The sequence below is a fragment of the Otolemur garnettii genome, unplaced genomic scaffold (genome assembly GCF_000181295.1).
Source record: "Otolemur garnettii isolate 467f Iridium unplaced genomic scaffold, OtoGar3 scaffold00013, whole genome shotgun sequence".
Lineage (NCBI taxonomy): Eukaryota > Metazoa > Chordata > Mammalia > Primates > Galagidae > Otolemur > Otolemur garnettii.
The window spans coordinates 3,222,521-3,247,603 of NW_003852408.1; the positions used below are offsets into that span (position 1 = coordinate 3,222,521).

Here is a 25,083-nt window from a genome sequence, read left to right on the forward strand (position 1 = left end):
GATGCATGAACTGGTTTCTATTTTTGAAAGGTCTGTTCACATGAACTGCAAAGATTGTACTTTAGGGAGGAAGATTGAAGAATAAGACCAAACAGGTGTTAAGAAATCTCAGCAAACTTCAAGAAAATACAGAGAAATGATTCACTGAAATCAGAAAGGTAATACATGAACAAAATGAGAAATTTAACAGGTATTGACAGTATTAAAAAATATCAAACAGAAATTTTGGAGCCAAAAAATACAACTAATGAAGTGAAAAATGCAACAGAGAACATCAATAGCAGAAATGATCACACAAAAGAATGACTGAACTCAAAGATGGATTATTTGAAATATACAGAAAACAAAAAAGAATGAAAAGGAATGAAGAAAGCTTATGGGATTTGTGAGATACATCAAAAGAGCAAATATTCGAATCATAGGAATTCAAAGAAGAAAAAAAGACAAAAAGGTAGAAAGCTTATTTAAAGAAATAATAGCAGAAATTTTTCCAAGACTGGAGAAACACATTAAGTCTCCAGGTAGAAATAGGTCAAAGATCTTCAGTCAGATTCAATCCAAACAAAACTACACTATTTCCCACTAATATTCAAACTGTCAAGAACCCAGGACAAAGACAGGATCCTGAAAGCACTGAGAGAAAAGAAGCAAAAAAATATTTAAAGGATTTATGATAAGTTATTAGTGTATAATTCAGCAAAGATATTACAGACCAAAAGAAGGCAACATAATATACTCATTGTGCCAAAGGAAAAAAATATGACCAACCAAGAATACTGTACTTAGCAAAGCTGTCCCTCAGAAATGAAAGAGATATAGATTTTCCCAGACAAACAAAGGATGAGGTAATGAATTATAGGTAACCTGAAAGAAAAGGAAAGAGTCCCAAATGACATAGAAGCCCTAAAGGATGATATTATAACTGAAAATCTCCCCAAGTATGCCCAAAGATTCAGACATACATCTTCTGAATGGATATCGAACCCTGGGTCATCTCCATTCAAACTAAGAGTCTCCTAGACACATTGTAATTAACTTGGCCAACATAAAAATTAAAGAGAAAATTTTGCAAGCAACCAGGCATAACCAGCATCTGTCCTAGAAAAGCAAGCCAGAAGTGGGATCTTATTTTCAATCTACTCAAATAAAACAACTGTCGGCCTAGGACAGAGCCCTACCCCTGGTCCCAAGCTATACTACCCAGGTACATGTATGATGTGCATCCTTAATTATCCCTCAGAAATTTGGATAAATAAATGCACATTATATTTGGCAAAATATGGTAAATCATAAAACAGTTGGTATTTTCAGAGAACTGAATAACTGCTTGAGAAAACTCCCACACATGTGCTATCTGAAGTGTCATGAGTGTGAGGCACAGATAACCAAGACAGCTGTTTTTCTTTCACTAAGAGTCTTCTCTTGAATATCGACGATGGACCATAGTTCTCAGCCCCTCACAGTTTCACATAGATTTTTTTCCTGGAGGGATCTTTCTAATCACAATTTCTTCCAGGTAATTAGCATCTTTAAATCTGGCCCTACTGACATCCTGTACTCCAGTCCCTCCATCCTGGTTATTGGTCCAACAGTGTCTTGTTATGACTGCTCCTCCAAGACCCCACACCTAGGGAGCAGCTCAGACAAAGTCCCCTCTAGACTTTCTCATCCTCATTCTTCCCTGACTCACAATCTCCACTCAGCATCTCAGGTCCCTTTTCCTCTTGGCAGACAGAAAAGTTCTCTTCTGTTGTTATTACCTTGTTGAAGGCTTAGTTGGCTACTGGGTCCCTCCAATCTCTCTTGTTCATCACTTCCTTGTAAATATGATTGGTCTGGGACCACTGAAGAGACACAGAGAGCATCAGTGAGAGAGAGAAGGCAGTTAGATATCTCTAGCAGAGAACAGGAACATCTTGAAATTTTACATTTAAGAATTCCAAGCTCTTGGGTCACTCAGAGCTCAGTGGGTCCCACATGACTTAAGTAACATGAATTTCATAGAGACAAGTTATCAGGTCCTAGAGAGAGTTGACTATAAAAGAGAAAAAACCCTAACAGCTTTAGTAATACAGCCAGAAAATAGGAAGATTTAGGCTTATTTGGGTCATGGAGGATAAGTAATTCCCAAAGAAACATAACAGAAAACACAGGGGCAGCTTGAGTGCACTTCAGGGTCCAAGAGGAGCAAGTGTCTCCCAGAGGGAAAGGGGGCTACTGCTCCAGCCCAGGTGGTGGGCAGCACTGTCCAGCAGTGGTAAGCTTGTGTGCCTGCTACCCAATCATGTGGAATGCTGGACACTCACACATGCAATACAGGTGCAGGGCTGGGAAGGGGGATCCCATAAGCCATGGAGGGGATTGGAGCTCCTGAGATGTGGCCATAAAAGGTAACACCATTCTCTTCATACCCATGGCCTGGAACATGCTGGTTGAAAATACAACACTGACTTGAAACTAGTCCCTAGGTACAGTTAGCATTCCCTATCTGTGGATTTCAGATTTGTCAATTCAACTAACCTTAGATTGAAAAAAATGGGAAAAAATTAAATAAAAAATAATCAGAAATAATACAAATTTTAAATATACAACTATGTACATAGCACTTACAACTGATAAAGCATTATAAGTAATCTAACAATCTTTTAAAGTGTATAGGTAGCTATACTTAGATTATGTGAAAATACTATACCATTTTATTTTTATTTCTACCTTTTTAGAGACAAAAGTCTCACTCTGTCACCTGGATTGGAGTATAGAGGTGCAGTCATAGCTTACTGTAACCTTGAATGCTGGGCTCAAACAATCCTCCTGCCTCAACCTCCCGTATGTCATTTCATATAAGGGACTTGGGTATCCAGGATTGGGGTTTGAGGAGGGAGGCATCCTGGGACAATCCCTATAGATATTGAAGGAGAACTGTACAGTATATGATTTCCTCTAATCATCTCTCTGACTTGGATATATGATAGTATGGAAATGAAATAGCTCTTTTTAGAATCAAGGTGTGGTGTTCACAAATCAACACAACCCATTATTAAAAGTAACTTTTACTTTTTCCTTACTTAGAAATCCCTTGTTGTTTCTTATTTTCAAAAAGCAAACTTAAAATTCTATAGCATGGGGGTCAGGCCTTCCAAAATCCACTTCAAATTCCCTCTCCAGAATCAGCTTCCAAGCCCTCACTCCACACCCAGAACTACGTGATTCTAAAAGCCAACCCCACCAGCTCTCAAACTTTGTAGCTCTCACATGCTGCTGCTGCTCAGCACATGGATATGGGCTGGGCTTTTCCCTCTACATTTGGGAAAGCACATTGACAAAGGACTACACTAAACAATAAATTTTCTAACACAAAGAAACGTGTCTATGACTATCAGAGAGGGCTTTCTCCTTTCCTAAGAAAGGGTGCAACTCATGTCTTCCTCCCAAAAGTAGAGACTTCAGTCCCATGTTTTGCAGCATCAAAATCAGGTCCTGGCTGAGCGGCCATTTGTAGAATTACTTGCTTAGCATCTGTCCCTCCCACTATATGTAAGATCCATGAGGATACAGGTCACATGTGTGGTCTTCACCATTGTATTCCTTCCATGCCTGGTACATGGTAGCCACTCAGTAAAATATTTGCCAAATATTAGTGAAGAGTGAACTGATTATTCAATGAATGAAATATACTTGAATCCCCAAAAGCTGTTAAGAGGTATACTTACCATTTCGGAAGCTTCTGAAAATATCATTTAAATTAGGATAGGCCTTCAGGTTAACCCTGCTGAACAATGTTTCCAGAAGGAACACATCAAACATCTTCTCCAGGTCACTGAGGACATTGTACATCACTCTTGGCACTGGAACCAGGTTTCTACAAGCTTCTAGAGCATTCTTAAAAATATCAAATGGAGAATTACATATCTATGAACTCATAGGTTATAAAAGACTCTTAGAACATTTATTCTCTCATGAAATATTAAAATTTTGCTTATATTTGGCTGACTTTTTATATGTCTTCCATTACAAAAATAGACTTGCAAACCTGTCCTTCTGATAATGCTATACACTTGAAAGGAGAGACTAATTTTATATAGTAAATATAGATTAGAGGTTGAATGTTATTTTGAGGATTTGAGAGACTGGCCAGCATGTTTCAGGAGTGGCCTGAATAGGTCATGAGAAGCTGCTCTGTTGTATGGACAGGAAGCACTGCCAGCATGGGTACAGCCTGATAGGCTCCAGGAAACCAGGTGACCACTCTCCCTTCTGTGAACCTGGACAAAGGGCAAAGAAAATTCCCAAAGACAAGAAGAAGGCTTGTCCTCAGTATCCCCAAAGGACAATGACATTTACTTGCATTCCTGGGGCTCTAGAAATGCCCCAAATCAAGAAATTATTTGAGCCAGGTGTAGTGGCAGGCACCTGTAGTCCCTGCTACTCAGGAGGCTGAGGCAAGAGGAGTGCTCCAGCCCAGGAGTTTGCAGTTGCTGTGAGCTATGATGCCACAGCACTCTACCCAGGGTGAGAGAATGAGACTCTGTCTCTAAAAAAAAAAAAAAGAAATTACTTGAAGAAAGAGTAGCAAACATCTGCTTCCACATGTGCCCTGCAGTGACACAACTTCCCTGTGAGTTTCAAAAATTTCAATGTTGCAAATAAGCATCCTTTGTAAAGAAATGCTTCCTGGATCACTATTTGCTTTAATTTTAGTGTCCACTGGTATATTGTATAAATGCACCCTTGCTACTCTGCACCTAGCAGCACTCTCATTCCTGCTCCAGACCCTTCATAGTGCCCATCCTGTGGTACTATAAAAGAGAGAATGTTTTCTGTGATACTGGCTTCTCCTGTCACCTCCTAACTTACAGCATGGTGAAGGTCCCCACTCACAGGAGGTCCTTCAGTCTGTTTATTGAGTAAACTAAAAATAAAATCCTAAGCCCCACACTGACTTAATGGATCCCCTGTTGGCCAAGGGAACCCCAGAAAAAACCTTAAAACTGAGTTCCCACCCATGCCAGGAAGAGAGGTCAGACACACCTCCTCATATCTCCCCCCTTTTGGAGTTTAGACACAGCAACTGGCCAGCATTAATTTTAAAATAGGTACCATAAGACTGCTAAAAGAACTCTATGGCCATATGATACCAAATTAGAACAGGACCTAAGGCCATGTGAGGCAAAGGATAAGTCACACCTACAACCCACTAATTGAAGCATATTGTGACTAGCTCTATAATTAGCAGACTTTGTTATCTTATTCTAAAACATTTCTTTCCATTGACTTCAAGCTTTTAAACAAAATATTACTCTTTCACCTATTACAGATTAAAGAACCTACATAGCTTGTGATTCCACCTACAAGCTATGCTAACCCCATCAAATTGTCCTGCCTTTGGAGCTAAACTAATGTATACCTTCCATATATTGATTTATCATTTTGGCTGCAATGTCTGTCTCCCTAAAATGTGCACAGCGAAACTGTAACCTGAACACCTCAGGCCCATTTTCTCAGCACCTTTGAGCCTGTGCTTCCCTATACCACAATCTCTCACATTCAGCTCAGAATATACTATTTATTTAATTATTTATTCATTCATTTATTTTTGTTGCAGTTGTCATTGTTGTTTAGCAGGCCCAGGCCAGGTTCGAACCCACCTGCCTTGGTGTATGTGGCTGGTGCCCTAACCACTGAGCTACAGGTGCCAAGGAAGAATATACTTTTTAAATTATTTTGCAGAGTTTTCTTTTTTCCCCTCCCCCCATTAACAGTTGCATCTTAACATTTGGCAAAATAAAATGTGAGCCTAGTTTACCATCATGGGGAAATCTCACTTACTTCAAACCTCTGCTCTGAGATGAGGTCACGGTCTCGGAGGCTCATGAGGAAAGGAAATGGCTGTGTTATTGCATCTGCAATCTCCACCTTATTTTCTCTAAAGTGCCTCAAAGCAAGCCTAGTTAAAAACTTCTCTTTTAGTGTTTTGTCGTTGATGTCCTGGCTGTCTGTGTCCACCCTAGAAAGATACAACATGGAAATAGACACTGAGTTTCCAAAGGTTTTGTGTGGCCAGGAAATTTGAAACTTGAAGTATGATTGATGAAGAGCCAACATGTATAAAATAAGTATTCCTTTGTGGTTCACAGGATAAAACATTTTGGGAAAAATCAGCGGTGGAATAGAGGACAACAGTGAGATTAGGAAAGACCTGTACATAGACATAAAAAGGTTAACCCTGTTCCAACCAAACTATTGTAAAGAGACCTTCACTAAACTCTTGAGAAAAATTAATGAATTAAAAATGTAAAAATTGTCTGGCCCTTGTGGCTCACGCTGGAAATTCTAGTACTATGTGAGGCTAAGTCCAGTACTATGTGAGGGAAGGTCATTTGAGGCCATGAGTTCAAGATCAACCTGTGCAACAGAGACCCTATCTCTACAGAATTTTAAAAATTAGCCAGGAATGATATAACCTCCTAACTACTTTAGAGGCTGAGGTAGGAGTGTCACTTAAGCTGGGAGTTCAAAGTTGCAGTAAGCTATGGTCACACCATTGTTCTTCAGCCTGTGTAACAGAGACCACCTTCTGTAAAACGAAATTTTTTTAATTGTTAGTATCTTTTAAAAGGAATAGATTTGGTTACCATGGCAGTTAATTTTGTGTGTTAACTTGGAGGATTTGGGGGTAAGACTAACATGGAAACCGACAAATTTTAAGTAAGGCAAATTGCTTTCCATAATGGGGATGGGTCTCACGCAATCAACTGAAAGACTAAATAGAATGAAAAGACCAGACTCACAAAGAAGAGAGAATTCCCTAGGAGACTGCATCTAACCTGCAACCGCACCATTGGCTCTCCCAGGTCTCCAGACTGCTGGCCCACACTGCAGATTTGGATTTGCCAGTCTCCACTATGGTATAAGTCAGTTCCTTATAGCTAATATTTTTATATATACACATACATACACACACACACACATACACATATATATACACGCACACATATCCTGTTGGTGCTGTTTCAATGAAGTACTCTGACTAGTGCAAATTTTTTTTTTAATAATAGAGGAAGAAATGAAAAGAAAATTACAGATATATCATAAAACCTAACACTGAACTGGAAGTCTTCTTAGTTATCAAAAAGAGAAGAAATTTTAGAAAGATGCAAATGAGATACACCTCACACATCTGTAACTGCAGAAGAAGGGATGACATTCTGTGTCATAAAACTGGTTCAAAGACTGTCATCTGGTAGGTTTTGAATTAAGCACAGTCACAAGTACTTTACTCTTTTTCTCAGATCCAGTGTAGAGACTCCATGAATATTCAAAAGAAGGACACATGGCTCTGTGTCTAAACTTGCCTGCATAAGAGATATTTAGAGACCTCTAAGATCTTTGAATTTTAGACATTAAGTCCATGCCTGGGAAAAAGTAATTTAAAATTCATGAGGATTTGTAATTCTGGAAATCAATATATAAACAATTACATGTTCCTTAGAACAATAAAACACTATTATAGTCCAGTTCAGGGGTAGAAGGAAGTGGGAGGGGGGAGGGGTGATGTACGGCAGAGGGAGGGAAGGCATGACGTGGAATCTCACCTAATGTGCACATTGGGAGGGTGTATAACACGCCCCCGGGGTGACGTGGAATCTCATCTAATGTGCACATTGGGAGGGTGTATAACACGCCTCCGGGGTGAGGGGCTCTTCTACAAATGGAATTTTACCCTGGAAGTGAGAACAATGTAACCTAAGTATTGTACCCTCATAATAATTTGAATAAAGTTTAAAGTTTAAAAAAAGAAAAGAAAAGAAAAAATGCTATGGAACTAAAAAAAAAATTGTAATTTTGATTCTTACTTGATAAAGTGTTCCCTGCGCTAGTAAGGCCTTAACACATTTCTGTGACTTATAGGGTTTTTTAAATCCCTTATAAGAGGGTCAGTGAGACTTTCCCATTCCACAGACATGCATTAAGATAGACCAAAATCCCATTTAGCCACTGAATTCCTTAAAAATAACAACAACAACAAAAAAAAAGACTTTGAGTTAAAGATAGTTGATTGAAGAGAAGTATTTTTCTCCTACTAGAGTAGTCCCTAAAATGACAGTAAAAGAATTAAAGTCATAGGGAGGTGCCTGTGGCTCAAGGAGTAGGGTGCTGGCCCCATATATCGGAGATGGCAGGTTTGAACCCAGCCCTGGCCAAAAACTGCAAAAAAGAAAAAGAAAGTCATAATAACAAAGAGAAAGGAATTACATGAGCAATTTAGACTAAAATCAGAAGACAAAGTTGTCAGAGAAGCACTAACTGCTTTTGCAGGTGGAGGATACTCCCAGAGGTCAGAAAAGGATCCAGGGTGTCTGGCAGACTCCTGGAGAGATAATGATGGATAGGAAGGAGACACAAAGACAAAAAACAAGGGATTGTTCAGAAGGTTAAATACAAAACAACCTGCCCTCCAACATAGAACATTTATATTCAGATAGAGACTGGAGACTTCTTTAAAAATATATAAATGATTGTGAGAAAAGGCTTTCACCATTAAGTATTTGGAATTCCCCCAGTGAAGCCCACAGTTTGCAAGCCCATCTCATTAAATGAAGTTTTAAGTTAGCTTGTCAGCTCCACGTGCATAAGTATAAAGAAACTACAACAAGCCACAGGCATGAGAAAGAAAGGACATGAAGGAGTAGGATCAAGTTGACCAAAGGGAAAATCCTTACCCCAGCAGAAATAGAGATGGTTCACAGAACAGGAGAGAGTTTCTAAAAAAACAAATACTACCATACATCTAAGAAAATATATAGTGCCCAAATAGCATGCTGAAAAGAAACAACCAGAAAATAAGACAAAGGGCCTGGAAATTACAAATGATTGCTGACATGCTGACTTTTTTTTTACATCAACTAAAGTGGTCATAAAGCTAAAGAGAAAGAAGTTCCCAGAATATAAGGGGGGAAACCCTAAAAGGAAATATAAAAAGGAAATTTGAAACCCTAAATGTCTAAAATAGCTATGCAAGCAGGCAAGATGGCTGACTTGCCAGAGTTATCACTTGCCAGATCATCCTGGGAGGAAAGAAAGATTTCAGGTAAAAGAGGGAACAAGAAGGATGGGCACAGCTCAGGTATAGTTCAGAGGAAAAAGTACTAGAGCTTAATGGGGACATCACAGAAAAAAGTTGCAAAGCAGAACAAGAAGAAGAAAACAAACAAAGATATTAGCAATGATCAACCCCAGAGGAGCTGGGGTTTTATTTCTCCTACTCACACACCTTTGGTTGGGTATGCTTATTTCTTCTACCTACATACCTTTGGTTATCATCAACAGTTACTTGGAAGGTTTCACACCCTTACAAGCCCAAGCACTTCAGCAATTACTGAGTTGTGTAGGGAACTTGTGTGATCTCAGAACTTGGACATTCTGTGTCTCAACTGTGACTGGGGGCCAAGCACACCTCTGCCTCTGCATGGGATCTAACCAGAAGAAGAACTTCAACTGCCACAAGTACCACCTGGGAAGCTTTGCATGACTGACTCACTGGTTCTGAGTTGCGGAGGAAGAACCTTGGTCAAGCAACAGCTCTGGGAAACCTAGGTGGTCCTTGGGCCACTGAGACAAACCCCTGCCTACATGACTGGACATCAGTAATCTCCACACTGGCAGAACTGTCTTTCATATGTGCTGCTCTTCCCCTATAATCCCTAGAACAAGCTCTCACTATGCCCAAGCCCAAGGCTATACCCTTATAGGTTCAGGGTCCTCCATTGGGCCTGTGACATCACCCCTGAGATTCCAGAATTTTTACATGATCCCAAGGGTTCAAAAAGTCATCCACAAGGAAATTGTTGAAATGACAGAAATGGAATTCAGAATATGGACGGCAAATAAGATGAGTGGAATTAAAGAGAAAATGGAATGCCAACAAAAAGAAACATACATATGCAAATGTGTGTGCAAACATGCAGGACAAATAAGCAAACATATTTCAGGACATCAGTGAAAAAGATGATAAAGAACTAAAAAGCATAAGAAAGGATATAATAAAACTTAAAGAAATTAAATAGTCATTTAGAAAATTTTAAAACACAAAAGAAAGCTTAAATAGCAGACTAAACCCAGGAAAAAAAAGAATCCCAGAGCTTGAAGACAGGGTCTCTATATAACCCAGTTATTCAAACAGAGACAGAAAAAAGTATTAAAAAATCTGAGCAACCACTGAAAGAGATATGGGACTAACCTTCAAGTTATAGGTATTCCAGGAGAAGAAGAAGTATTTAAAAGCATAGAAAATCTATTTAAGGGAATATTGACAAAATCTTCCCAGGTATTGCCTGAGGTTCAGACATAGATATAGGAGATGGTCATTGAACACCAAGAAGATTCATAGCAAATAGAACATAACCAAGACACACAGTGTCTTGGCCAAAGTCAAGATAAAGGAGAAAATTCTCTAAGCAGCAACATGAAAGCAACAAATAACCTAGAAAGGAAAACTTATCAGGCTAACTACAGACTTCTCAGTGGAAACTTTATAATCCAGGAGGGTTTAAGGTCCCACCTTCAATCTTAAACAGAAAACCTGCCAGCCAAGAATTTTGAACTAAGTTTCATATATGAAAGGAAAATAAAAACTTTTCCAGACACATGAACACTGAGAGACTATGTCAAGACCAGACCTGCCTGCCCTACAAGAAATACTCAGAATTGCATTACACATGGATCAGCACAATAGTCATCCACCAGAGTAAAACCACCCAAAAGCTAAAGCTCAGAGCTCATGTAAAGCAATAGTGCAAGAGGTAAAACAGCAATAATGTAGTACCCAACAGGACGACCAGAACAGCATCCCATATATCAATTCTATCAATAAATATGAATGGTTTAGATTCCAAATGAAGAAACAGGTTGAGTAAATAGAATAAAAATATATAAGCCAAGTATCTCATGTCTCAAGGAAACACATCTACTCCGCAAGGACTTATACAGACGAAAGCCGAAGAGATGGTTAAAAATAAGGTGACCAGATTTTAACACTGGTAAAGCGGGACACCATTGAGGGGGGAGAGGTGGGAGGGTTGGGGCCTGACAACAATGCAAACTTTGATAAGCAGTTCTTGATAATCAGTTCTCAACAATTATTTGTTATTATTAAAGTTTAACATTATAAAATTAACAAAAATAATATAAAACTCACATCCTGGCGAAATAGCCACATGGCAGCCAAAAACCGTATATTCCTTCCTGTTCTCCTGTGTTCCCTAGCTTGTCATGCATTCTTTCCAAAAATTGGGGCTTTTTTAAAACACCGCAGGACGTTGGACAAATTGTTAAAAATTGGGACCATCTTGCCAAAAGCGGGACGTCTGGTCACCGTACTCTAGAGAGGAGGGGGCTACTTGTTTGTTCCAGACAGTTTGGCTCCTTCTGAGCGAATTGTCCTTGCCTAGAAGCAAGGGAGGGAGCCAGTCTCCTTCCAGAAGGGGAGTAGGGACCTTGCCCAGGAGGGGAGTAGGGAGTTTACATTAGCCTTTTCATTTCCAAATGAAGTTACATTAACCTTTTCATTCCCAAATGGAGTTACATTAACCTTTTCAGCAGCCCAAAACAGTATATTCCCTTCCCATTCTCCCACTGTTCCCTAGCTTGTCCTGCATTCTTTCCAAAAATTGGGACTTTTTAAAAATGCCGCAGATGTGGGACAAATTGTTAAAAATCAGGAGTGTCCCACCCAAAGTGGGATGACTGGTCACCTTATTAAAAAAAAAAAAAAAACTTCCATGCAAATGGAAAGCAAAAGAAAGCATGTTCACCCATTCTCATATCAGATAAAACTGACTTTAAATTGATGATAGTAAGGAAAGACAAAGATGGTCATTATATAATGGTAAAGAGAACAATTCAACAAAAAGACATATCATAAATATTCATGTACCTAACACAGGAACACCCAGATTTATAAAGCAATCCTATAAGATCTAAGAAAAGAGATAAACAACAACATGATAATTGATGGGAATTTTATCAACCCCTAACAGACTGGGGACTGATAGACCATCCAAGCACAAAATAAAGAAACGTGGACCTTAAATGGGACTCTAGAACAAGTAGGGCTAATAGACATTTTCAGAACATTTTACTCAAAACTACTGAATATACATTCTTTTCATCAACATACAGAACATTCTCCAAGATCATATTTTAAGCCACAAAATAGTTTTAAAAATTCAACAAAATAGAAATCACACCATGTATCTTCTCAAATCATAGCAGAATTAAACTCAAAATCAACTCCAAGAGAAACACTCAATTCTATACAAAGTCATGGAAATTAAACAACCTGATGAATGATTATTAAGCCAGGTGCAGTGGCTTGCATTTACAATCCAAGCACTCTGGGAGGCCAATATGTGGGGATTTCTTAAACTCCAGAGTTCAATATCATCCTGGACAAGAACAAGAGAATCACTTGAGCTCAGAAGCATGAGGTTGCAGTGAACTACAATGATACTACTGCACTACACCTTGATTGATAATGAAATTAAGCTGGAAATGAAAAAAATCCTTCAACTGAATGACAAAGAGGACATAAATTATCAAAATAGGTGGGATTCAACAAAAGAAATCTTAGGGGGAAAATTCATAGCTTTAAATGTCTACATCAAAAAGACCTGAAGTAAACAACCTAATGACATGTTTTAAGGAACTAGAAAAGGAAGAGCAAACCAAACCCAAGGCCAGCAGAAGAAAAGAAATAATGAAGGTCAGAGCAGAAGTAAATGAAATTGAAAACAAGAAAATAATACAGAAGATCAATGAAACAAAAAGATGGTTCTTCAAAAAGATAAACAAAACTGATAGACCTCTTGCTTGATTAACCAGAAAGAGGAGAGAATGGACCCAATAAGCTTAATCAAAAATGAAAAGGAACTATTACAACTGATACTACGAAAGTACAAAATAGCATCTGTCAATACTATAAAAATCCCTATGCAGATAAACTCAAAACCAGAGAGAAAATGGACCAATTTCTGGAAACATACAAACTTCCAAGAGTTCTAATTCTTCTGGATTGAGTTCAGACCAATAATGAGGAGCAAGATTGAAGCAGCAATTAAATATCTTCCAACAAAGAAAAGTACTGGACGAAATGGATTCACAGCTAAATTCTATCTGACATAAAAAGAAGAGTAGGTGCCCACTTTGCATGAATTATTCCATAGCATCAAAAAGGAGGAGCATCTTCCCAACTCATCTTACAAAGTAAGTACACCATGACATGAAAGCCAGGAAAGGCCACAACAACAACAACAACAACAACAAAAAAAAAAACGAGAGATAAATTCCTTATGAACATATATGCAAAAATCTTGAATAAAATACTAGCAAACAGAATTCAACAGGACATCAAAAATAAAAATTCATCATAACCAAGTGGACCTCATTCCTGAGTTGCAAGGATGATCCAACATACATAAATCAATAAATGTAATTTAATGCAGAAACAAAGATCATATGATCATCTCAATAGATGCAGAAAAAGCATTCAACAAAATCTAACAAGCTTTCAAGACAAAAACTCTCAACAAACTAGGCATAGAAGGAATATATGTCAGAATTATAAAAGCCATGTATGATAAATCCATAGCCAGCATTGTACTAAATGAGGAAAGTTGAAATCATTCCCACTAAGAACTGAAACAAAACCAGTATACCCACTGTCGCCCCCTCTGTTCGACATACTGCTATCTGAAAGTCCTGTCTAGAGCAGTCAGACAAGAGAAATAAAACAAAGGTATCCAAAATGGGAAAGAAGAGGTCAAACTATCACTTTTTGCATATGATATGGTCTTATATCTAGAAAATCCCAAAGATTCCACCAAGAAACTCCCAGAATTGATAAATAAATCCAATAAAGGCTCAGGCTACAAAATCAATATACACAAATCAGTAGTATTCCTTCACATCAATAACACTCAAGCTGAGAGTCGAGTCAAAGGCCATATAACTTTAACAATTGCTACAAAGAAAATAAAATACCAAAGAATATCCTTAACCAAGGAGGTGAAAGATTTCTGTAAAGAGAACTATAAAACACGGAGGAAAGAAATCACAGATGGTACAAACAATTGGAAAAGCATATCACTCTCATGAATAGGTAGAGTCAACATTGTTAAAATGTTCATACTAACCAAAGTGATTTACAGATTCAATGAAATCCCTATCAAAATACCAACATCATATTCAAAATACCAAGATCTAAAAAACTAATTCTACACTTTGGAACCAGAAAAGAGCCCAAATAGCCAAAGCAATTTTAAACAAAAGGAACAAATCAGAAGGCATCACATTACCAGATTTAAACTACACTACAAAGCTATAGTAACCCAAACAGCATGGCAATGGTACACAAAAAAAGGACTGTAAACCAATGGAACAGAACAGAAAACTCATATATAAAACCATTCATACATAGCCTCCAGATCTTTGACAAAGCAGATAACAGTATATATGGAGAAAATAATTTCTGTTCAAGGACAGTGCCTGTGGATCAGTGGGTAGGGTGCCAGTCCCATATACCAAGGGTGATGGGTTCAAATCCAGCCCCCACCAAACTGCAACAACAACAAATAGCCAGGCATTGTGGCCGGCGCCTGTAGTCCTAGCTACTTGGGAGGCTGAGGCAAGAGAATTGCTTAAGCCCAGGAGTTGGAAGTTGCTGTAAGCTGTGTGATCCCACAGCACTCTACTGAGGACAATAAAGTGAGACTCTTTATTGTCTCTACAAAAAAAAAAAAAAAAGAATTTCTGTTAAATAAATGGTGCTGAGAAAATTGGAGAGCCACATGCAGAAGAATGAGAGGATCTGTATCTCTCACCCACTCCTAAAAAATAATTCAAGATGGATAAAGTACTTAAATGTCAGGCATAAAACCATAAGAATTCTAGAAGAAAATGTCCTAGGCAAAAAAAAAAAAGAAGAAGAAGAAGAAGAAGAAGAAGAAGACCTCAATGGCAATATAGCAACATTAAAATAAATAAACAAGACTTGATTAAATTAAAAACTTCTGCACAAACAAGAAAATAATAAAACTCAAACAAATTAGCAAGAAAAAAATCAAACTGTTCCATTAATAATTGGGAAAGAAGAGGGAGGAACAAGATGGCAGCCAAGTAACAGCTTCCTTGTAGCTGGGCATGGTGAGTCTGGGGAGACAAGACTCTTTGCATCTCTGGCTGGTGGGATATGCCCAGAAACATCTCTTTGGGGACACAGGGAGTCAGTGAGAGACTTCTGGACCCTACAAGGAGGACAAAAGCAGTGGAGAACTGGCAAGTGTTTGCATGTGTTCACTTGGTCTAATCTCACTGGCAGCTGTAAGTACAGCAGCAGTGAAATTGCAAACTGGAAAGGCCTTACCTGTGAGCTGTTTTTGTTTTTGGACTTGGCACTCAGTTGAACTACCTTGAGAGAACTTGGGCAAGACAGTGGAGGACTTTAGGCATTGTCTAGGGCCCCAGACTGTGCTGCTGAGCCAGATGGGGCTAATAGTATTCAGCTGTGGACTGAGCAGAGCCACTGTGGGAGAACTGCCCCAGCAAGCTCCACCCTCAGGGTCGCAGAGCAAGGACTCTAGTGACTGAGATGCCTTACAGGCTTGGCCCTAAGGGGCATAAGGTGAGACTGGTTTTGACACACTGGGTAAGTGGATAGCCACTTCAGGAGTGATCCTGGCAACAAGTGCTTTCCTGGGAAAGCTTCTGCTTAGCCAAGGTTAGCAGTTCAAAGTGCCTTTTAAGCGGGCTGAGGAGAGATTTAGGCTCTCCACCCTGCAGGGTTTGAGAAATCAGTAGAGGCCTCCAGTCTCCATCTCATACAGCCGATCAGCACTGTGATTAACATCTCATACCCTAGAAGATCACCTGTTGCCCAGACGATATTCAGCAAGAGATATATACTGCTTTGTTTTTGTTTTCCTTTTTTTTTGTTTGTTTGTTTTAATTTCAACATTTTCCCTATAGATTTTTCTTTTCTCTCTTTTCTTTCTTCATTTTTGTAGTTTAAATATAATTTTCTACTGTTGCCTTCTTTAACAATTAGAACTTCATTTTTGCTAGTCTTTCTACCTCTATTATTTGGTTTTTCCTCCAATTTTACCTCGTAAAGTTTTCTATTTGCTTGTGTTGGTTTGTTAATAGCATTTTTGTCTTTCCTCTCTACTTGGTGGAAGTGAGGTACTGTCTCTGAACATGCTAGCAAAGAGCTGCTGACCTCCAAGGAATCACCCAACCCAGCACCCCAGAGGTTGGGGGTTTTTAAGGTTGAGTAAAAGTACCCTTCTGTATACCCATATTGCTCCTGTCTCCCTCTTTCTGTGCCTGTCTTCTTTTTGTCAATATACCCTTTTACCCACCCCCTCTCCTTTCTCTTTTTTCTTTCTTTTTTCCCTTCTTGCTCTTCAATCTTCTCATCCTTCTGGTCCTGTACCAAAAGGGCTCATAGAAACCCAAGCCCAGAGGCACAGTAACTTAAAGAGCAAGAGGAAATGAAAGTAAAATTAGGGCAAGGAAGCAGATAAAAGAGATCACTCATGAGGAAGAATCAGCAGAAAAATCCTGACAACACGAAAAACCAGTCCAGAGCAACCCCCCCCACAAGGGACCATGAGGTAGCTACTACAGGGGATTCCACCTATTAAGAAGTGTTAGAAATGACAGAAAGGAAATTTAGAACACAGATGAAGGGAGCACACAACACAGTGCAATGAGAAGCTCCCATGCTACCCAGCACGCCACAGCCATTTTAAAGCTTGGAACTCTAAAATGGCAGAGCAACTTTCTCTAGGCAAGAGTGCTAACCAGGTATGCGCCTTCCTTTTCAAAAAGCCTGGGCAGAAAGGGGCTATAGGCCGCAGATAGCGCCGGGCCTGTGATCTGGAGCGGGAGAGGAGCAGCAGTAGTGAGGAAGGTAGCACTGTGGTTCACCCAGAGAAAAAGCCGGTGACCCACAATCCAATGATACAGAAGACTGGTGGCAGTGGTAAACAGAAGGCAGTTTATGGCGACTTGAGTATCAAAGAGGAGAAGGAGATGGACAATGCGCCCGAAAGTCTTGGATTGTTTATAAGTCCACCCACTCGGCGAAACCTGTGGGACCAGAGGACCAGAGGACAGCTATCTATGAGTTGGACACAGAGAAGAAGCGTGATGCATAAGCTATCTTTGAGCACAGCCAGAAAATCCAGGAGGAGCTGAGGGGCAAGGAGGATGACAAGATCTATCAGGGAATTAATAATCATCAGAAGTACATGAAGCCCAAGATACATGAATAATGTATAATAATTAATAATTATCAGAAGTACATGAAGCCCAAGATTGTCAATGGGCAATGCCTCCTCCAGGATGGTGAGGAAGGGCCCCATCTGAGTGCCTAAGCATCTAAGTGCCACCATGTGCTGGGAATACCAGCCCGATATTTGTAAGGACTACAAAGAGACTGGCTTCTGTGGCTTTGGAGACAGCTGCAAATTCCTCCATGACCGTTCAGATTACAAGCATGTGTGGCAGATCGAGTGTGAGCTTGATGAGGGTCGCTTGGTGTCTATGAGGATGAAAACTATGAAGTGGGAAGTGATGATGAGGAAATACCATTCAAGTGTTTCATCTGTCGCCAGACCTTCCAAAACCCAGTCGTCACCAAATGCAGGCATTATTTCTGCAAGAGCTGTGCACTGCAGCATTTCCACACCACCCCACACTGCTATGTCTGTGACCAGCAGACCAATGGCGTCGTCAATCCAGTGAAAGAATTGATTGCTAAACTGGAGAAATATCAAGCTGCACCACAGGGTGGTGCCTCTGATTTTCCAGAAACCCTGATGAGGTTCCTACTCTCAATACTTAAGTTTCCTACAGTTCACAAATTTAAAAATAAATACTTTGTTCTCTTGGAAATCTTAAAAAAAAAAATACAGATGATGAAAACAATGAAGGAAATGATGGTAACAATGAAGAAAACTGCTGATAAAGTGGAAAATAACCAAAAGGAAATCCAAAAACAGAATCAAATAACAGATGAACCATACAGAGAATATAGAAAAGATATAGCAGAGCTGAAGAAACTGAAGCAGTCAATTAGGAAACTTAAAGATGCAATGGAAAGTATCAACAACAGATTAGACCATGCAAAAGAAAGAATCTCAAAGGTAGAGAACAAAGCTCTTGAGATAACTTAGATAGTTAAAGAGGCAGAAAAGAAGAGAAAGAAAGCAGATCGTTCACTGACAGAATTATGAGACTTTATGAAGCATTCAAACATATGAGTTATAGGTATCCCAGAAGGGGAAGAAGAATGCCCCAGGGAAATGGAAGCCATACTAGAGAATATTACAAATGAAAATTTCCCAGATATCACCAAAAATTCTGACACGCTCTTTTCAGAGGGATATAGAACCCCAGGTTACCTCAACTCTAACTGAGCTTCTCCAAGACACATTGTGATGAACCTGTCCAAAGTCAAGACAAAAGAAAAGATTCTTTAAGCTACCAGGAGTAAGTGCCAGTTGACCTACAGGGGCAAATCCATCAAGATGACTGCAGACTTCTCTAATGAAATTTTTCAAGCAAGAAGACAATGGTCATCTACTTTTAATCTACTTAAACAGAACAATTTCCAGCCCAGAATTCTATATTCTGCTAAGATACACTTTAAAATTGACAGAGAAACCGATCATTTACTGATATACAAACACTGAGGAAATTTGCCACAAGACCAGCTCTACAGGAAATACTTCAACCTGTTCTACACACTTAGAATCACAATGGATCAATAGCAAAGTAAGCACTCAGAAATTAAAGGACAGAACCTAACAACCACACTGATGCAAAAGATAAAACTAAGCAATGGACTTTCACAAAATAAGATGAATAGAACACTACCACACTTATCAATTATTTCAATAAATGTTAATAGCTTGAATTCCCCACTGAAGAGGCATAGATTGGCTGACTGGATTAAAAAACACAAGCTATCCATTTGCTGTCTACAGGAAACACAACTAGCTTCAAAAGACAAATTAAAACTCCAAGTTAAGGGTTGGAAGATAATTTTTCAGGCAAACAGAATTCAGAAGAAAAGAGGAGTTTCAATCTTATTTTCAGATACACGTGAATTTACAGCAACTGAAATCAAAAAAGACAAAGATGGTCACTTTATATTGGTCAAGAGAAAAATGCAACAAGAAGATGTTTCAATTCTAAATATTTATGCAGCCAACTTAAATGCTCCCAGATTCTTGAAACAGACCGTAATTAGTCTGAGCAATATGCTACCCTATAATACCATAATCACAAGGGACTTTAACACTCCTCTCACAGAGCTGGACAGATCCTCTAAACAGAAATTAAACAAAGATATAAGGGACTTAAATGAGACCCTAGAACAACTGTGCTTGATAGACGCATCCCAAAGGTAAAGAATATACATTCTTCTATCACCTTATTCTCCAAAATTGATCATATCTTACAACACAAAACAAACCTCAACAGAATCAAAAGAATTGAAATTTTACCTTGTATCTTCTCAGACCACAAGGCACTAAAGGTGGAACTCAACTCCAACAAAAACAAACAACCCCACATAAAGGCATGGTAATTAAACAACCTTCTGTTGAATGACAGTTGGGTGCAGAAAGAAATAAGAGGAAACCATTAACTTCCTTGAGCACAACAACAATGAAGACACAAGCTACCAAACCTGTGGGATACTGCAAAAGCAGTTCTGAGAGGAAAATGTATCACTTTAGATGCCGACATTTGAAAAACAGAAAGAGAGCACATCAACAAACTCACCAGCCATCTTATGGAATTAGAAAAAGAATAATCTAAGCCTAAACCCATCAGAAGAAAAGAAATATCCAAAATTAAATCAGAGATTAATGAAATTAAAAACAAAGAATTATTCAGAAAATTAAGGAAATAAGGAGTTGTTTTTTTGAAAAAATAAATAAAATAGATAAACCTTTGGCTACACTAAGTAGAAATAGAAAAGTAAAATCTCTAGTAACCTCAATCAGAAATGACAAAGGGGAAATAACAACTGATGCCACAGATATACAAGAGATCATCTCTAAATACTACCAGAAACTATGCCCAGAAATTTGACAATGTGAAGAAAATGGATCAATATTTGGAATCACACCCTCTCCCTAGACATAGCCAGGAAGAAATAGACCTCCTGAACAGACCAATTTCAAGCACTGAGATTAAAGAAACAATAAAAAATGTTCCAACAAAAAAATGCCCTGATCCGGACAGCTTCACACCAGAATTCTATCAAAGCTTCAAGGAAGAGCTCATTCACGAACTGCAGAAATTATTCCAAATATTGAGGAGGAAGGAATCTTCCCCAACACATTCTATGAAGCAAACATCACCGTGATACCCAAACCAAGAAAAGGCCCAACTAAAAAGGAGAATTTCAGACCAATTTCACTAATGAATATAGATGCAATAATTCTCAACAAAATCCTAGCCAATAGATTACAGCTTGTCATCAAAAAAGTCATACACCATGATCAAGTAGGTTTCATCCCAGGGATGCAAGGCTGATTTAACATATGCAAGTCCATAAACATTATCCAATGTATTAACGGAAGCAAAAATGAAGACCATATGATTCTCTCAATAGATGAAGAAAAAGCATTTGATAAAATCCAGGATTTTTTTCCAATTAGAACACTGAAGCGTATAGGCATAGATGGCACATTTCTGAAACTGAAAGAAGCTATGACAAGCCCACAGCTAATATTTTACTGAATGGAGTAAAAATGAAAGCTTTTCCTCTTAAAACTGGAACCAGACAAAGTTGTCCTCTGTCACCATTACTATTCAAAATAGTGCTGGAAGTTCTAGCCAATACAATTAGGCAAGACAAGGAAATAAAGGGCATCCAAATAGAAGCAAAGGAGGTCAAACTCTCCCTCTTTGCTGATGATATGATTTTACACTTAGAGAACGCCAAGACTCCTGGAAATCATCAAAAAATACAGTAATGACTCAGGATATAAAATAAATGCCCACAAGTCAGTTGCCTTTGTATACACCAATAACAGTCAAGATGAGAGGCTAACGAAGGATACAACTCCCTTCACCATAGCTTCAAAGAGAATGAAATACCTAGGAATATACCTAACAAAGGAGGTGAAGGACATCTATAAAGAAAATTATGAAATCCTAAGGAAATAGCAAAGGATATTTCAAGATTTGGAAAAAACGATTCTTCATTTTGTATGGAAACAGAAAAAACCCCATATAACTAAGGCAGTTCTTAGTAATAAAAACAAATCTGGGGGCATCACCATACCAGATTTTAGGCTGCACTACAAACCCACAGTGGTCAAGACAGCATGGTACTGGCACAAAAATAGAGACATAGACATTTGGAATCAAATAGACAACCAGGAAATGAAACTAACATCTTACAACCACCTAATCTTCTATAAACCAAACAAGAACATACCTTGGGGGAAAGACTCTCTACTCAATAAATGGTGCTGGGAGAACTGGATATCCACATGTAAAAGACTGAAAATGGACCCACACCTTCCTCCACTCACAAAAATTGATTCAAGATGGATAAAGGGCTTAAATTTTAGGCATGAAACAATGAAAATTCTCAAAGAAAGCATAGGAAAAACACTGGAAGATATCAACCTGGGGAAAGACTTCATGAAGAAGACTGACATGGCAATTGCAACAACAAAAATAAACAAATGGGACTTAATTAAACTGAAAAGCTTCTGTACAGCTAAGGAGACAACAACCAAAGCAAATAGACAACCTACACAATGGGAAAGGATATTTGCATATTTTGAATCAGACAAAAGCATGATAACTGGGATCTATAGAGATCAAATTAATCCACATGAAAAAAGCCAACAATCCTATACATCAATGGGCAAGAGACATAAATAGAACCTTCTCTAAAGAAGACAAATGAATGGCTAGCAAACATATGAAAAAATTCTTATTGTCCCTAATTATTAGAGAAATGCAAATCAAAACCACCCTGAGATACCATCTAACCCCAGTGAGAATGGCCTACATCGCAAAATCTCAAAACTACAGATGCTGGCATGGATGTGAAGAAAAGGGAACACTTTTACACTACTGGTGGGATTGCAAACTAATACAACCTTTTGGAAGGAAGTATGGAGAACCCTCAAAGAACTGGAGCTAGACCTCCCATTTGAACCTGTAACCCCATTACTGTGCATCTACCCAGAAGGAAAAAAATCCTTTTATCATAAAGACACTTGCACTAGACTGTTTATTGCAACAGTTTGCAACAATTTACAATCGCCAAGATGTGGAAACAGCCTAAATGCCCACTAACCCAGGCATGGATTAACAAGCTGTGGTATATGTACACCATGGAATACTATTCAGCCATTAAAAAAATGGAGACTTTACAGCCGTTGTATTAACATGGATGGAAGTGGAACACTTTATTCTTAGTAAAGCATCACAAGAATGGAGACGCATGAATCCTATGTACTCAATTTTGATTTGAGGAAAATTAATGACATAGTGGTGGGGGGAGAAGGGGAGAACAGAGAAAGAAAGAAGGAGGGAGGGGTGGGGAAGGAAGAGCAGTGAGAGGGAAGGAGAGAGGTGGGTGGGGTCTTGGTGTGTGCCACACCTTTGGGGGGCAAGACACAATTGTAAGAGGGACTTCACCTAACAAATGCAATCAGTGTAACCTGGTTTCTTGTACCCTCAATGAATCCCCAACAATAAATTTTAAAAAATTTAAAATCCATTTAAAATTCCTTCTTGGGAAGAAGACACAAATGGAAGCTTATAAAAAGAAGATAGACAAATAGACAATAAACATAATGATAAAAAATGCTCACTAACCCTAATAATCAGGGAAATACAAATTAACACCCCCTTACTCTACCCCATTTATTACCTTACCCCAGTCAAAATGACTTTTATTTAAAAGTCCAAAAACAATAGATGCTGGCATGGATGCAGAGAGACAGAAACGCATATACACTATTGATGGCATTGCAATTACTACAACCTCTATAGAAAACAATATGGACATTCCTGAAAGAAATAATAGTGGATCTTTCCTTTGATCCAGCAATCCCATGACTGGGTATTTATCTAAAAAATAAAAAGAAGTCATTTTATCAAAAAGACACATGCACTCAAATGTTTGTTACTGCACAATCCACAATTTCAGAGATGGTGAATCAACAGAATCACCCATCAATTCATGAGTGCATGAATGTCTCTCAGTTGAATCCTAGCAAGATAGATTACAGAACATTACCTATAAAATCATAGTAAGCAAAACATTTCAGTATTGAAATGAATAAAAAATAGAATGATAGATTAGGACAGGGGTCACCTACACAGATTCACCTGGGAATTCATTCACGAGAGGATGTATATAGTACAGGGGTCCCTATCATATAAATGTGACCTTGAGACAGGAAATGGCAGGCATTGCTTTGGGTATTATTGCACCACTGCTTGAGTCAAGAAGTCTCAAAATAAAGTTTCAAATTACCCTGAACAAAACAGGATACAGGCAGGAAAAATTCCAACAAATTAGGACCAAGGTGGTGAACTACCTTCCACCCCCATGAATATCCCTCCCCTTGTTTAGCTTGTAAGATTCAGCTGTTGTTTAAATGGAACGGCAACAGGAACCAGGGGGCCTGTTCTCTTCTGCAGGGAGGACAAGCCTCTGTTCTGTCTGTGGAGTAGACTTTCTACAGTTTCTGAATAAATCTGGTTTGCACTTTATACTGTCACTAGCTCTTGAATTCACTCTTTCTTGCATGATGCCAAGAAAGAATTGCAGCCAGTTGCACTACAAGTGGTTCCCAGTTTTTTTTTTTTTTTTTCTCTCTATCTCTGTTGTACTACAGATTTTAGTCAACCTCAGCATACAATTTTCTTTCCTTATTGTCCGGAACTTTCACCTTTTCACTTAAAGGAAGCAATTTATGGCTTCTCTATGGCATATCTGAGTTGCCAGCATCACCAGTCTCCTACATTGGGGCCAATATTAAGAAAAATTCCCTGTTCTGTGAATCGCTTGCTTGTTTATGTTTTGCTAGTGTTATTCAGTTGAGGTGTTTGCCCTTTCATGGTATGACAGAGTTTGTTAAATATTCCAGTAAGTATTTAGCCAGGACAGGTGAGACACAGTATCCAGTGTTTAAAGTAAGACAAGTATTTACTCTGGAGTGTCTATGTTCTAAACTATCTTCTTGGACATGACCTCTGTGAAAGTACAAGAAAGAAGAGGGACATGAGAAGTTTTAGAAGTCATGGGGAAATAACAAATCTCTGCCTGCCTCAAAGGACCCCTGTGTTCAGACAGCCCTGGCCGGCAAAGCAGCAGCTGCAAAACCAGGAAGTCACGTGTGTTATGGGAAGCTGGACTCACACTAACAGCTGTCCTGCTGCAGTTTTAAAAACCCAATTTCCTAATTACTTACTCTTTCTTTTCATTGTATTAATACCTGTGTCCTTTAGTCCTGCAAAACAGGACTAAACTCAAGTAAAGCTTCAGACACAAATTGGACTAGAGGCATGAAGGCAGCAATATTGCCAGAGACGAGGCAGGGAGATGAGGAGGGAGATGTAGACTCACCTGATGCTCAGGTCACGGCCTCCACCTGCCATCCTCAGAGCCAGGGTCCTGATCCCGCTAGTCTGCCTGACCTGAGTCCACTGTCACTGCAGTGTCCGGGGCAGAACTTCTGCGGACAACCAACTTACCCAGAGAGCGCTCCGCCCCAATGAAAGTGAAAGTATGTACGTGACTGAGCGCTGCCTCCCAGGAGGTTTTCAGCCTTCCTGAAAGGTGGCAGAGGGACAGGAAAGCCCTTGGGCAAGGCTGGAGGACCAGGAAAGGAGGACCCCAGGATGAGCAGGGCCAGCTTCCAGGAGCCCATGTGTTTATGCCAAGGACAGCCTAAAATCCACTGGAACCCCAAATGTCCTCAGCTGCGTCTGCCTTCCTAGAAGGCCTCACAGTTTACTGGTCATGAGAGTTAG

The 25,083-nt window shown here is 39.0% G+C and overlaps 1 protein-coding gene and 1 pseudogene across 1 annotated transcript; one reads left to right on the plus strand and one right to left on the minus strand.

Moving 5' to 3' along the window:
- Window positions 1-1,707: 1,707 nt before the first annotated feature.
- LOC111723588 (nuclear body protein SP140-like protein) lies at window positions 1,708-24,817 on the minus strand. The gene is made up of 4 exons (XM_023510365.1): window positions 24,677-24,817; window positions 5,827-6,004; window positions 3,711-3,879; window positions 1,708-1,844 (listed from the first exon to the last, which is right to left on the minus strand). Exons 1-4 carry the CDS (start codon window positions 24,706-24,708, stop codon window positions 1,708-1,710), a joined length of 516 nt encoding a protein of 171 aa, XP_023366133.1. The 5' UTR covers window positions 24,709-24,817.
- Window positions 16,801-17,902, plus strand: LOC100962129 (annotated as a pseudogene).
- Window positions 24,818-25,083: the final 266 nt, after the last annotated feature.